Source organism: Oncorhynchus mykiss, chromosome 15 (assembly GCF_013265735.2).
Source record: "Oncorhynchus mykiss isolate Arlee chromosome 15, USDA_OmykA_1.1, whole genome shotgun sequence".
Taxonomy (NCBI): Eukaryota; Metazoa; Chordata; class Actinopteri; order Salmoniformes; family Salmonidae; genus Oncorhynchus; species Oncorhynchus mykiss.
This window is the reverse complement of record NC_048579.1, coordinates 70,780,604-70,796,138: the sequence shown is the minus strand read 5'-3', so window position 1 is coordinate 70,796,138 and position 15,535 is coordinate 70,780,604. Positions and strand designations below refer to the sequence as shown.

At 42.9% G+C, this 15,535-nt stretch overlaps 2 protein-coding genes across 8 annotated transcripts in view; both read left to right on the top strand.

Moving 5' to 3' along the window:
* Window positions 1-5,105, top strand: part of LOC110516361 (ATP-binding cassette sub-family C member 9) — a 69,299-nt gene extending 64,194 nt beyond the window's left edge. For 5 of the 7 annotated variants that reach the window (XM_036945198.1, XM_036945200.1, XM_036945203.1 and 2 more), the window contains 4 exons: window positions 410-543; window positions 1,779-1,841; window positions 2,435-2,614; window positions 3,512-3,649. In XM_036945198.1, coding sequence (XP_036801093.1) covers window positions 410-543; window positions 1,779-1,841; window positions 2,435-2,572 — 335 coding nt within the window. In that variant the 3' untranslated portion in view covers window positions 2,573-2,614; window positions 3,512-3,649. Of the gene's footprint in view, window positions 1-409; window positions 544-1,778; window positions 1,842-2,434; window positions 2,615-3,511 lie in introns of all 7 variants that reach the window. The other 2 variants (XM_036945205.1, XM_036945199.1) reach the window with 1 other exon arrangement.
* A 3,297-nt stretch (window positions 5,106-8,402) lies between these two features.
* Window positions 8,403-14,444, top strand: LOC110490694 (ATP-sensitive inward rectifier potassium channel 8-like). The gene is made up of 3 exons (XM_036945197.1): window positions 8,403-9,066; window positions 10,883-11,089; window positions 13,181-14,444. Exons 1-3 carry the CDS (start codon window positions 8,717-8,719, stop codon window positions 13,887-13,889), a joined length of 1,266 nt encoding a protein of 421 aa, XP_036801092.1. The 5' UTR covers window positions 8,403-8,716; the 3' UTR covers window positions 13,890-14,444.
* The last annotated feature ends 1,091 nt before the right edge of the window (window positions 14,445-15,535 follow it).

Below are 15,535 nucleotides of genomic sequence, written 5' to 3'. Positions count from 1 at the left end.
TAACCACACAATCTGGCCACCTCTAACCACACAATCTGGCCACCTCTAAACCACACAATCTGGCCACCTCTAACCACACAATCTGGCCACCTCCAACCACACAATCTGGCCACCTCCAACCACACAATCTGGCCACTTCCAACCACACAATCTGGCCACCTCTAACCACACAATCTGGCCACCTCCAACCACACAATCTGCCCACTTCCAACCACACAATCTGGCCACCTCTAACCACACAATCTGGCCACTTCCAACCACACAATTTGCCCACTTCCAACCATACAATCTTTGGGAAAGCATATTGGAGGGGAAAACTAATCAGAGAATATGCTACTAAAATGTGAGATTTCAGAAAGACGATTGCCTTAATAACAACTGTGTGTGTGTGTGTGTGTGTGTATTCCAGACGCGGTGGTGACAGAGGGAGGGGAGAACTTCAGTGTGGGTCAGAGGCAGTTGTTCTGTCTGGCCAGAGCCTTCGTCAGGAAGAGCTCCATCCTCATTATGGATGAAGCCACTGCATCCATCGACATGGCAACGGTGAGCTCCCACACCCTAACAGCCATGTACCCTCCATCACTAGCTCTTTAGTGACATTATCATCATATGTTTCATTTTCTGCTCTCTTCATTGTTTACAGACAGATCTATGACATTACTTTCACCTCATATGGGTACAAACATAAAGCACAAGTATATTGTCAGATACATTATAAAAACACAAACCAGACATCTTTATATTTGTCCTCCTATTACGCGTTGATAATTTGAGTTGCCAGGGTTACATATGACGTTCATTATTGAGCCCTGTACATAGAGGTTTGGTGAATAGCAGAACACACGGCCATGTATTTCAACCAGCCACATACTCTTCATTAGGCCCCCTGTTTGGAAATGAAGCACTGATTTCCATGAAAGCCTGAATCCTTAGTTGCTAGATCCATTTTTGGACGTATAAATGAATGATGTGTACCCATTGATTCTTAAAGAACATAACTGATAAATGAGCTTAGTTCAACTGTCGATACCCCATCAGAACCCCAAATGTAACCTTGTTTTACTCCAATGTTTGTAAACGATGTAAATGTAAACAAACACTGTATAGCCTCAAAACATGTTTACAACTATAATGTTGATATCATGGATGGTCAGTCCTTGCGTCCACAGCTCTGTCTATGTATTTGAGAGTGATTCTACTCTCCAGCCCCATCCTGAGGCTGGGAGAACACGTTGTTATTGTTTCAATTAAGGATTCTATCTTTAGGGGCCGTTAAGTTTTGTTGCGATTGTTGCGCAACAGTAAGGACCGTCACTCTCCTCCAGCCTCTCAGGTTTCAGTCCGGTGGCATGCATAGTTCATAGCTCCAATCCCTGGCAGTTTATATATAAATTACTGGCAGTTTATATATAGAGTGTGCTCTGTTTGTTTTTTGTAGGGACAAGCAGGCCAGCATCAATATGAGGACATTATGATCACAGCCGTACATTAACCTTTGACCCTGACAGGTACACTCTATCAAACTACCATCACACTGATGCAGACAGCGTAGAGGGGACAGCACTCACAATGTAGTGACATTGCTGTGGAGTGTGCATGGCTGTATCTAAGACTGTGCTCCAAATGACACACTATTCCCTATTAAGTGCACTATTCCCTGTAAAGTGCACTAAGAGCCATAGGGCCCTTGTCAAAAGTTGTGCACTATGCAAGGAATAGGGTGCCATTTGGTCCATGACCAAAAGAGCTGACCTACATGTCATTTCTCACCCCTATAGGAGAATGTCTTACAGAAGGTGGTGATGACAGCCTTCGCCGACCGAACTGTCGTCACTATTGCAGTAAGTCTGTTGCAGCCTGTAGGTCATTAGGTGGAAAGGTCAGATCTGGAAGGTATTCTCTGTATAGATGTGGAGACTCCTCTTGGTGTGCTCTCTCTCTCTCTATGGATCAATCATTGGAGAAAGCATAGAGACTACGACTAGCTGATTTCTCCTGGCTTTTAGATTTCCTCCTCTCCTTCATCCTATCTTTCCAATGTCTCCTGTTTCATCATACTGTACCTCTGCTTCTCATATCTCCAGATGCTTCTCATATCTCCAGTTGCTTCTCATATCTCCGGATGATTCTCATATCTCCAGATGCTTCTCACGCCTCCAAATGCATTTACGGACCGATTCAGAGTTGAGATAAGGCACAACTGGAACATTCCTGTAAATAACTGATTGATGTCAGTGGGAGATTGATGGATATTTAAGTTAAGCGTGCTGCAGATCTCAACTCTGAATCGACACGTTAGCCTCTCGAGACTCAAACAGCTTGTCTGCTGTCCTTCCTTCACCTGTCTTCTTTTCCTTGTTTTCCCTGTCTGTCTGTCCTTGCTCCTCTCCTTCTGTCTTCCCATCTATCCTTGGTTCTCCGTTCTGCCATCCAGCACCTGGTGTCCTCCATCTTGGAGGCTGAACAGGTGCTGGTGTTCTCCGCAGGGCAGCTAGTGGAGTGTGACTCTGCAGTCAACCTGCTAGCACAGCAGGACAGCCTCTTCAGTGTCTTAGTGAGGACTCACAAGTAGGCCCTGTCCCACCCTGCCTTCCAGGCCTCTACAGCCTCCCGGGTTGGTACTGCATGCTGTCTGAGACCACTGTCAGGGGGTTAAAGAGGGGTACTACATCTAATCTGTCTGGGGTTAAAGAGATTCTACATGTAATCTGTCTGGGGGTTAAAGAGAGGGATACTACATCTAATATGTCTGGGGTTAAAAGAGAGGGATACTACATCTAATCTGTCTGGGGGTAAAAGAGAGGGATACTATATCTAATCTGTTTGGGGGTAAAAGAGAGGGATACTACATCTAATCTGTCTGGGGGTAAAAGAGAGGGATACTATATCTAATCTGTCTGAGGGTAAAAGAGAGGGATACTATATCTAATCTGTCTGGGGTAAAAGAGAGGGATACTACATCTAATCTGTCTGGGGGTAAAAGAGAGGGATACTATATCTAATCTGTCTGGGGTTAAAGAGAGGGAGACTACATCTAATCTGTCTGGGGGTTAAAGAGAGGGATACTACATCTAATCTGTCTGGGGGTAAAAGAGAGGGATACTATATATAATCTGTCTGGGGGTAAAAGAGAGGGATACTATATCTAATCTGTCTGGGGTTAAAGAGAGGGAGACTACATCTAATCTGTCTGGGGGTTAAAGAGAGGGATACTACATCTAATCTGTCTGGGGGTTAAAGAGAGGGATACTACATCTAATCTGTCTGGGGTTAAGGAGGGGTACTACATCTAATTTTAGCAGTTGGCTCTTGGAGTATGACTCTTGGGGTTGTGAGATAAGACTAAATGAAAATACATTCAGGTATGTGTTATTTTTTCTCAGCACAGTTTATCTCTGTCTGTCTGTCTACATTACAAATCAAAGCTGCATTACATCCCTTCCTCTTTGTTTGTGTAATTAAACACTCAATCAAATGTAATGTAATGTCTGTGTGTGTGTTCTTCGTGCAGCATCGTGTCCACACCATCCTGGAAGCTGACCTGGTGATCGTGATGAAGCGAGGGAACATCTTAGAGATCGACAAACCAGAGACCCTTCTGGAGAACGAGGACGGCATGTTCGCTTCCTTCGTCAGGGCTGACATGTAGGCTCACACACTGTCAGCCGGCACACCATCAGTCTATCAATGAATCAGCCTCCTCAGTGTTTCCCACAATGCTTAGGTGGGGCGCAGAGTTCCAGATATTATTACCATTATTGACTGAAGCTCATACTGTAGGTTTTAGACAGGAGCCAGGCCGGTTGACCACCTCCACTTGGTAATGGTAGGGGAAACACTGCTTCCCAAAGCACCACTGATGGCCTTCCTGTGTTGATTATTGGTAATGTATTAGTTATTGAGTGATTGATTGAATGAGTGACCTATTAACTTGGTCGTGTAAGAATCACAATCGGTCGTTAAATATGATTACAATTTTACAAAGTTTTACCTAAATGTTTTATGTTTAAATTATATATTTAGTTACTTATTACTTACTATATGATGTATGTATATGTATATATTTTACACCCTTATTCATAGGTAAGCAATAAGCAGGTATAGTGTAGTATTACTACATTGGTACGAACACTGTAGGGTATATCGCTGGAGCATTTTTAGCCTGGTGACCCTTTGTCTGTCTGATTTGATGCGATGCTGACTGAACCATGGGACTGTGGACATTTAGTGGTCACTGACTCCTCTTTGAAAAAGGACAGCTTTCACCCATTGGGTGTTCTCTAAAGGACTGAATCTTAATGTGAAATGTGCAGGCCTAACTTCAACTCATACAGAACTTGTGTACTGTAAACCACACAACCACCCATGTCAAGATGTATGTGAAAACTTGGAGTTACGCATGTTGGTGTTAAGTTAAGATCCAGCCCTAAATGATAAGGGGAGATTCCGCTTTCTTCTACCAGCCATAAGCCAGGCCAGCGTTAGTTTCTACCATACATGGTGCTGGCTGGTGTAATTGGTCAGGAAAGTGGTTTCTATTTTCAGTATTAAACCTGGTTTCTGGGGAGCTGTGCCACTGTCCCACTGTAGTACCTGAATATTTATAGTTATTTTGCATATCGAACAATGATCATTTTATATTGACTTCTTTGTATTGTATTATAGCCTGAATGACAAACTGATTATTGTAAGCTACACTTTGAAGAATGTCAGTATCTGTTTTACCGATATACTGCTGTGTTGTTTTGTTTGTCAGTGTAAAGCGGTTTCTCATCTCAAGAAATTTGTTTTTAAATCATTCTTCATTCTTATTCAATCCCAAACTCATGACCCAGAATTCCTGCCCTACTTTCCTTACACCCGTGTGGTCTGTTTTCCCACTCATGTTTTTAACTCAAGACTCCCTCTCTATAATCTATGAATGGGTAGGCGTCTTCTAGCCTGGTTGAACAAGACTGAACCATTGTTTCGTTTAGCTTGGATTCCAGGCTACGTATCTCCCCTCAACCTCCATACTCTCCATTGTATACATTATAAGTGAGTAGCAGCTAAGTATATTTAATGTAGCTTCTGCTGTGGCGGGGGGTCCATGTAAAGGCCAAAGGTCAACAACATGGCCCCTATAGTGTGGCTGCTATCCTTCACCAGAGTTGTCTTTTTATGGGCAAGCAGCACTTTGGAGTCAGTCAGTCTGTCAGAAAGCGTGGAGACACAACACTCACCCCTCTCTGGAACGATGACATCATGAGAGCAGAATGACTATAGATATAGAGCACTGATATACAGTTGAAGTCAGAAGTTTACATACACCTCAGCCAAATACATTTAAACTAAGTTTTTCACAATTCCTGACATTTAATCCGAGTAAAAATTCCCTGTTTTAGGTCAGTTAGGATCACCACTTTATTTTAAGAATGTCAAAATAATAGTAGAGAGAATTATTTATTTCAGCTTTAATTTATTTCATCACATTCCTAGTGGGTCAGAAGTTTACATACACTCAATTAGTATTTGGTAGCATTGCCTTTAAATGGTTTAACTTGGGTCAAACGTGTCAGGTAGCCTTCCACAAGCTTCCCACAATAAGTTGGGTGAATTTTGGCCCATTCCTCCTGACAGAGCTGGTGTAACTGAGTCAGGTTTGTAGGCCTCCTTGCTCGCACACGCTTTTTCAGTTCTGCCCACAAATTTTCTATAGGATTGAGGTCAGGGCTTTGTGATGGCTACTCCAATACCTTGACTTTGTTGTCCTTAAGCCATTTTGCCACAACTTTGGAAGTATGCTTGGGGTCATTGTCCATTTGGAAGACCCATTTGCGACCAAGCTTTAACTTCCTGACTGATGTCTTGAGATGTTGCTTCAATATATCCACATCATTTTCTTTCCTCATGATGATATATATTTTGTGAAGTGGACCAGTCCTTCCTGCAGCAAAGCACCCTCACAACATGATGCTGCCACCCCAGTTCTTCACGGTTGGGATGGTGTTCTTCGGATTGCAAGCCTCCCCCTTTTTCCTCCAAACATAACGATGGTCATTATGGCCAAACAGTTCTGTTTTTGTTTCATCAGACCAGAGGACATTTCTCCAAAAGTACAATCTTTGTCCTCATGTGTAGTTGCAAACCGTTGTCTGGCTTTTTTATGGCGGTTTTGGAGCAGTGGCTTCTTCCTTGATGAGCGGCCTTTCAGGTTATGTTGATATAGGACTCGTTTTACTGTGGCTATAGATACTTTTGTACCTGTTTCCTCCAGCATCTTCACAAGGTTCTTTGCTGTTGTTCTGGGATTGATTTGCACTTTTCGAACCAAACTATGTTCATCTCTAGAAGACAGAATGCGTCTCCTTCTTCCTGAGCGGTATGACGGCAGGGTGGTCCTGTGGTGTTTATACTTGCATACTATTGTTTGTACAGATGAACGTGGTACCTTCAGGCATTTGGAAATTGCTCCCAAGGATGAACCAGACTTGTGTAGGTCTACAATTATTTTTCTGGGGTCTTGGCTGATTTATTTTGATTTGCCCATGATGTTAAGCAAAGAGGCACTGAGTTTGAAGGAAGGCCTTGAAATACATCAGGTACACCTCCAATTGACTCAAATGATGTCAATTTGCCTTTCAGAAGCTTCTAAAGCCATGACATCATTTTCTGAAATGTTCCAAGCTGTTTAAAGGCACAGTCAACTTAGTGTATGTAAACTTCTGACCCACTGGAAATGTGAAACAGTGAAATAATCTGTCTGTTAACAATTGTTGGAAAAATTACTTTTGTCATGCATGAAGTAGATGTCCTAACCGACTTGCCAAAACTATAGTTTGTTAATTAACAAGACATTTGTGGAGTGGTTGAAAAACGAGTTTTAATGACTCCAACCTAAGTGTATGTAAACTTCTGACTTCAACTGTATAGTCTAGGAGAATGACATTGGAGGTGAGTGGTAGTAGGCTATTGTCCCTCTGGTGAATTTGAAGGCAAGGCTGTGGTGTGTACGGCTATGACTGTCTGGTAATCCTACACTTCTAAAAAACGGTTCCAGAAGGGTTCTTTGGCTGTTCCCATAGGAGAACCTTTTTTTTTTTTGCCTGCTAGAAGCCCAAACAGATATAATGTTTAACTAAAACATAATCATATTCAACCTTGCTTACATTTGTATACGATCACGTGTCTCTATTACAGTATGTGTAATAGATGGGAATAGATTTCTTAAATTTAAATAACTTGGAGCTGATTTCCTGTTTTGTTTTGTAGGGGGGGGGGGGTGCTCAGAAAGCTTGGGGGGACAAATAAAACCACCCGCGGGCCAAATTCGGGCCTGCACGCCGCCAGTTGGGGAATCCTGTTCTATGGGGACAGCCGAAAAAAAAACTTTTTAGGTTCTAGATATAAAAACACAGCAGCGTTGTAGTTCTTGACACACTCAAACCGGTGCGTCTGGCACCTACTACCATACCCCGTTCAAAGGCACTTAAATATTCTGTCTTTCCCATTCACCCTCTGAATGGCACACATACACAATCCATGTCTCAATTGTCTCAAGACTTAAAAATCCCTATTTCACCGGGTCTCCTCCCCTTCATCTACACTGATTGACGTTTATTTAACAAGTGACATAAATAAGCAATTATAGCTTTCACCTGGATTCATCTGGTCAGTCTATATCATGGAAAGAGCAGGTACACTCTACTTATAGATCTATGGTAATTCAGACTGCAGATATCTTTGATCCATATCACAGAGATTATATCATCTTCTTTGCTTTTACTATTTATATTTTCAGTCTTGGGAATGTGCACAGAAATATATGTTCAAATATTATCAATAATAATCAATATAATTCCGAGACTACAGGTTGTCTTTTTCCATTTTATTGTGGGCTTGTGTCTGTCTCATATGTACATTGTGTATAATTAACATATGTTTTAAATATAGACATAGTTGATCATTACACTGTGTGCCTACCTTTTTTTTACACTTGAACTGATAATAAAAATGTGCTTTGAGTTGAAAGTGCTTTTTTGGGTTTAAAACGCTCACACACACACACACACTCACTCTCATTCTCACACACAACACACCACACCTCCTCGCTTACTAAATGGCGCCATCTCTTGGTCATCAGTGGGAAGCGGACCTATCCTAATAATCATCCCTATAATAATGTAATAACACAGCAATAATTTTTCTATCACACTTGCCTTGTTTAAAAATAAAACATCAATGATATTTTAATTTGGACCCAGTAATGGGATGGTTTAACCATTACCTCAAATACCGGTATTGATTAATTAACTAAACATACGGTCCAACGGGCACACATATATTGTTTTGCTTTTAAATCAATAAAACAAAAACACAATTTAGAAGTAATTACTGGGGTTTCCTCTTTGTTGAACAAAGCCAGCAGTGCATTGCATCCCGCCCATAGAGCGGAGCAGCTACGTCAAGAGAATTTGGGATGCGCCCTGGGTCTGTGACTGCCTGGAAACTCTCACCCGTCAGTACAACTTTTTGGAAGTGGCGCTGGAGCTACCAACCTTAATGTGATAGAAGTTAATTGAAATCAAATCGATGAAAAACTTTGCAAAATAATAGGAATTTATCCAACTTTGAATCATGTTTTACGCAAGCTGACAGGAGAATTACGCACGACTAAAAAACACTTCGGTTTACTGAAACCCTCCGACTTTTTTCCTCTATTGCAAATGCAGTAAGGATGTTGGCGAGAAAAAGCATCATCCCGGAGGAGTTCTCCCTACCGGGGCTTGCTTCGAGGGTCCACCGCAAACCAGTGTTCAGGGACCGGGTGAACAAAGCCCGCTTCATCGCCAAGAGCGGATCCTGCAACTTGGCGCACAAGAACATCCGAGAACAGGGAAGATTCTTGCAAGACGTCTTCACCACTCTGGTGGACCTGAAATGGCGCTTCACCCTGGTCATCTTCACCATGACTTTTCTGTGCAGTTGGCTCCTCTTCGCCATGTGCTGGTGGCTCGTGGCCTTTGCCCATGGAGACCTTGTACCCAACCGCACGTCTGGCATTGAGCAGTGCGTCACCAACGTCAAGTGAGTAGTATAGTATAGACTCTATAGATATTTTAAACTGTTGATGTTTGGAGATTTAACTTGTATTTACTTCTGTATTTCTGTATTTTGTGTGTAAACGTTTTATTTATTTTAAGGGCGGGAATAAATTATATGGATTTATTGGGGGCTTTTAGTGAAGTTATTACTTAAACTCAGTTTCAGAATAACTGCTATTTTTTTGTGATAACACTGTTACAGTATTATGATTGAGCTCCTTGCCATAGAAAAAATGATTTTTCTTCAAATTATAAGGAACTTAAAGGGATACTTTGGGATTTTGGCAATGAAGCCAAAACTGTATGCAAGACATACAAATAGTATCCAGGAGTTCATCTGACTCTGGGGAAGTAGATAAAGGGCTTCATTGCCAAAATCCTGAAGTATCCCTTTAAAGGGCCAATCTGCAGTTGCTGCATTCATAAATTAATAATATGTACCAATGGATTCTTGAAGAATATAAGTATAATTTATAGTTCAACTCTCATACCCCAGCTGAACGCAAAATATAAGCTTGTTTATATTCCAATGTTTGTTAACAAAGTCAATGTAAACAAACACTATAAAGCCTCAAAACGTGGAAGTAAAGTATGTAGCCTTGCACGAGCATTGGCATGTGTGAGCAGGAAGCATGAGGCAGCTTGATGTACAAGTACAGGACACTAGTCTATCACAAGGCCTTACCCCCAATCTCCCGAATGCTGAGTTCTCAGCAGAGATGCATCAGGTCCCATTTTTACAGTATTTGGAATAGAGCTTCCAGCCTTCCAATCTCAGGGTGGACACTCTAACCACAAGGCCACTGAGACACGGTTAAAACTACAATTTTGATATCATGGATGGTCAGTCCTTGCATCCATAGCTCTGTGTATGAATTTGAGAGTGGTTCCGTTTCTCAGGCCCCATCCCTCAGCTTTTACCCAAACAGGGGAGTGTAGCACGCTTTGTTATTGTTTCAACTGCTGATTGCCCCTTTAACGTCTCCAACGTTTTGCTCTCATTATTTAGTCCTCTGAGATCAGTGGTTGTAGGGGACGCAGATGAGGACAGGAAGCCATAGGAAACCACACTGCCTGTCCAGTAGCTTCCTGCTCCTCTGACCCCTGTGACCTCTCTACCCTCACCACAGATGTAAGATCAGGTCTCTATCCTCACCACAGATGTAGGATCAGGTCTCTAAACTGCTATTACAGATGTATGATCAGGCCTCTACCCTCCCCACAGATAAAGGATCAGGTCTCTACATCGCTATTACAGATGTAGGATCAGGCCTCTACCCTCCTCACAAATATAGGATCAGGTTTCTACCCCCCCCCCCCCCCCCCCACAGATGTAGGATCAGGTTTCTACATCGCTATTACAGATGTAGGATCAGGTCTCTACACCACTATTACAGATGTAAGGTCAGGCCTCTACCCTCCCCACAGATGTAGGATCAGGTCTCTACACCACTATTACAAATGTAGGATCAGGTCTCTACATCGCTATTACAGATGTAGGGTCAGGTCTCTACCCTCCCCACAGATATAGGATCAGGTCTCTACCCTCCCCACAGATGTAGGATCAGGCCTCTACCCTCCCCACAGATGTAGGATCAGGTCTCTACACCACTATTACAGATGTAGGATCAGGTCTCTACATCGCTATTACAGATGTGGGATCAGGTCTCTACACCTCTATTACAAATGTAGGATCAGATGTCTAACCCGTGACCAATATTTACGTCCAACGTCTCCCTCCTCTTTAACTCTCATTTCCTCTGACCCCTGACCTTTGACCCTCTCTCTGTGCTCTACAGGTCATTCACCTCAGCCTTCCTGTTCTCCATCGAGGTCCAGGTGACCATCGGCTTTGGCCACCGTATGATCACAGAGCAGTGCCCCACGGCCATCGCCGTCCTCATCTTCCAGAACATTGCTGGCCTCATCATCAACGCCATTATGCTGGGGTGCATCTTCATGAAGACAGCCCAGTCGCACCGCCGCGCCGAGACACTCATCTTCAGGTAGGATGGTAGCCTACAGGTTAGATTAGGTTGGAGAGGTGGGCCAGCAACAGTGGAGGGTGAAGGTGCCCCTAGATGCTGATCTTGGGTCAGTTTAGCATTTACCCCACTAATGGTAAAGGTTAGGATTGGGGGAGCAGAAGCTGCTCCTAGATCTGTACCTAGGAAAAACTTCACCCTGGAGAGGTAGAGGATAAAGAGAGATGGGCCAGCATCCGAAGGGTTGCCGCTTCGAATCCGAAGTCCCAACTGGAAAAATCTGGTGCATGGTATGACTGCACAATTAATCGAATTCACATCGAAATCGCAATATCACCAGAGATCCATATTTCATGCAATACATGAGATGCCACTAAACCCTGTGTAAAGTCCGTTTTTATAGTTTACTTTGTTTGTAGTCTCTCCCTCTCCTCTTGTGGCTGTTTCCACACACACTTAGCCCCACCTCTTGTCAATCACGCAGCGCAGTTCCTCCTCCACACTGTTTGATTCTCTATAAGGTTGCATGCTAGATTAGATTGTTAGATTATTTGCTCATATCATACAGACCTAGTATATCCATATAATGCAGACCTAGTATATCCATATAACACAGACCTAGTATATCCATATCATACAGACCTAGTATATCCATATAACACAGACCTAGTATATCCATATCATACAGACCTAGTATATCCATACCATGCAGACCTAGTATATCCATACCATGCAGACCTAGTATATCCATATAACACAGCCCTAGTATATCCATATAATGCAGCCCTAGTATATCCATATAACACAGACCTAGTATATCCATATAATGCAGACCTAGTATATCCATATAACACAGCCCTAGTATATCCATATAATGCAGCCCTAGTATATCCATATAACACAGACCTAGTATATCCATATAATGCAGACCTAGTATATCCATATAACACAGCCCTAGTATATCCATATAACACAGACCTAGTATATCCATATAACACAGACCTAGTATATCCATATCATGCAGACCTAGTATATCCATATCACACAGACCTAGTATATCCATATAACACAGACCTAGTATATCCATATCATGCAGACCTAGTATATCCATATCACACAGACCTAGTATATCCATATCATGCAGACCTAGTATATCCATATCACACAGACCTAGTATATCCATAAAACACAGACCTAGTATATCCATATCATACAGACCTAGTATATCCATAAAACACAGACCTAGTATATCCATAAAACACAGACCTAGTATATCCATATCACACAGACCTAGTATATCCATATAACACAGACCTAGTATATCCATATCACACAGACCTAGTATATCCATATAACACAGACCTAGTATATCCATATAACACAGACCTAGTATATCCATATAACACAGACCTAGTATATCCATATCATGCAGACCTAGTATATCCATATAACACAGACCTAGTATATCCATATCACACAGACCTAGTATATCCATATAACACAGACCTAGTATATCCATATCACACAGACCTAGTATATCCATATCATTATCCTAGATACTGAAAAAAAGTTGTAAAGTTTGTGTCTCTATGCCCCAGATTCAGAGAGCGGGTTTTGAATGGTCAAAGTTTGAGGGTTTTGTACACATGCCATCTCCTGCTGTTGTGCCCTTGAGCAAGCTCTCAAATCTGATCCAGGGGGTACACTCTGGCTGACAAATCTGATCCAGGGGGTACAGTCTGGCTGACAAATCTGATCCAGGGGGTACACTCTGGCTGATAAATCTGATCCAGGGGGTACACTCTGGCTGATAAATCTGATCCAGGGGGTACACTCTGGCTGATAAATCTGATCCAGGGGGTACACTCTGGCTGATAAATCTGATCCAGGGGGTACACTCTGGCTGATAAATCTGATCCAGGGGGTACACTCTGGCTGATAAATCTGATCCAGGGGGTACACTCTGGCTGACAAATCTGATCCAGGGGGTACACTCTGGCTGATAAATCTGATCCAGGGGGTGCACTCTGGCTGACAAATCTGTAAAGAAAATGTGATCGGTAAAGAAAATGGACAATAAAAATGTATTTTCTTGTCATATCTTATTTTCAGCCGCAACGCCGTCATCGCCGTGCGCAACAATCGCCTCTGCTTCATGACCCGTGTGGGCGACCTCCGCAAGTCCATGATCATTGGCGCTGCCGTCCGCCTCCAGGTGGTACGCAAGACCACCACCCCCGAAGGCGAGGTCATCCCTATCCATCAGATCGACGTGCAAACGGAGAGCGCCGCGGCGAGTAACTCCATCTTCCTCTTGGCGCCACTCATTATCTGCCATACCATCAATAAGGACAGTCCGCTGTACGACCTGTCGGCCATGGAGCTGCAGTGCAGCGACCTGGAGGTGATTGTGATCTTGGAGGGCGTGGTGGAGACCACGGGCATCACCACCCAGGCCCGGACCTCCTACGTCACCGAGGAGATCCAGTGGGGTCACCGCTTCGTGCCCATCGTGACCGAGGAGGACGGGGTGTACTCGGTGGACTACTCCAAGTTTGGGAACACGGTCAAGGTGGCGACGCCGAGGTGTTCGGCCCGCGAGCTGGACGAGAAGCCCTCCATACTCATCCAGACGCTGCAGAAGAGCGAGCTGAGCCACCAGAACTCACTGAGGAAGAGGAACTCAATGAGGCGGAACAACTCCATGAGGAACGGCGGCGGGAGCTCCGGCACCATGCGGAGGAACAACTCGGCCCTCACCGTGCCCAAAGTGCAGTTCCTCACCCCTGAGGCGGTGGGCCAGAACGTGGCCGTCACATGACACGAGGCCTGGCTCCCATTGGCTGTCCTGCTCTTCCTGGGTGGGACCTCCCATGTTTATCCTCTGGCTCAGTTAGAGCTGACTCTGGTCCTGTTCCCCACACTCTGCCACATATACAGTAGTCAATGCTATACCTGACACACACAATGCCCTGTTATAACTATTGTTGTGAGGATGGATTTAACCGGTTTTAGTTACATATTAGTGTCTCATTTTCAGTCTGGTTCTTTCCAAGTGCCTTTGCCTTTGTCTGGTTCTAAGCTGTAATAGGCATCCACAAGTTGTACTTTATGATGTACATGCCTTTAAACATGTAGTAACTCTTTATATAGCTTTGTACTGAATTCTGTACTCATCACTGAATCCATGTGATGATTTAATTTGCTCTTTAATGTTACTGTGACCAAAGAACATATTATTACAGATGATAATGGCCAACTCCTTTCTGATAGTAGAAGAAAATGATGTTTTGATATCAGCTGCAACGTATTACACACCAACCGGGTTCCTCATTCTTATCAGAACCTTTAATAAAGCATTTACTTCAGTACTGTATGAACATTGTACTGTTTCCGGAAACTGTCACAGTAAATAGATCCCCTATAAAACTGATTGTTTTGGGTTCGTTTGGAACATTTCCCCCTCAAATTGCATCTAAATTATTGGACAAATGTGTATTTTCTCTGTGATGATTCGATAGCACTTAGAAATCAAAGCGTGGGAAATCTTTATACATTTATTCTGTTCACAAGCAATTGGTCTCTTGATGAATTTTTTTTTAAAAAAGTGACAATCAAGTTAATTAATCAAAGAATAATTTGGATCACAGGTTATATAAAAAAAAGATACTTGTAGCTGTTTTTTTGGTTGCGTCATCGCATTACCAATCGAGCGGTCGTCATTGTTACCACAGCCACAAAGTCATAAACCCCGCCTTTCTACAATTTCGCTTCTTAAATGTTGATTTTATAACTAACCTTATGCATTGCCTTAAATTAGGTTCATTAAATGAAGCTCATTTTTGCTTTAAGGAATTTTTACAATAAAGACTTTGTGACTGTGGTAACTAGTGGAAACCTAATCGGTCGAGCACGTGCAACAAAGCTCCGACTTGTACAGTAACGTTACTCTGCTTGTTGTGGGTGGAGACAAAGAGGGTGGAGCAGAAATAATTAGGGAGTGGGATATCTCGCCTTCTTTACTATCTACGGGGGACATTCTACAATACTTGATTTTACAGAGATTGGAGTGAATCATGCTAAACGTGTGGTTAGCGTATACATATAAAACCTGCAATACATCATAATTGAAAACGTGAATTGAGAAGCCCCAGCCGATTCCAGGTGTGTATTGCGTAAAAATTAAAAAAATAATCTATTGATTTCATATGACTGGGAATACAGATATGCATCTGTTGGTCCCAGATACCTTACAAAAAAAGTTGGGATGTGAATCAGTCAGTATCTGGTGTGACCACTATTTGCTCATGCAGCTCAACACATCTCCTTCGCATAGAGTTGATCAGGCTGTTGATTGTGGCCTGTGGAATGTTGTCCCGCTGTGTGAAGTTGCTTGATATTGGCTGGAACTGTAATCGATGTGTGCGCTGTCGTACACATCGACCCAGAGCATCCCAAACATGCTCA

Coding starts and splice junctions, on each gene's coding strand:
- LOC110490694 (XM_036945197.1), top strand. CDS start 8,717: ATGTTGGCGAGAAAAAGCATCATCCCGGAGGAGTTCTCCCTACCGGGG. Junction 9,067..10,882: donor CAGTGCGTCACCAACGTCAA/GTGAGTAGTATA, acceptor TGTGCTCTACAG/GTCATTCACCTCAGCCTTCC. Junction 11,090..13,180: donor GCCGAGACACTCATCTTCAG/GTAGGATGGTAG, acceptor TCTTATTTTCAG/CCGCAACGCCGTCATCGCCG.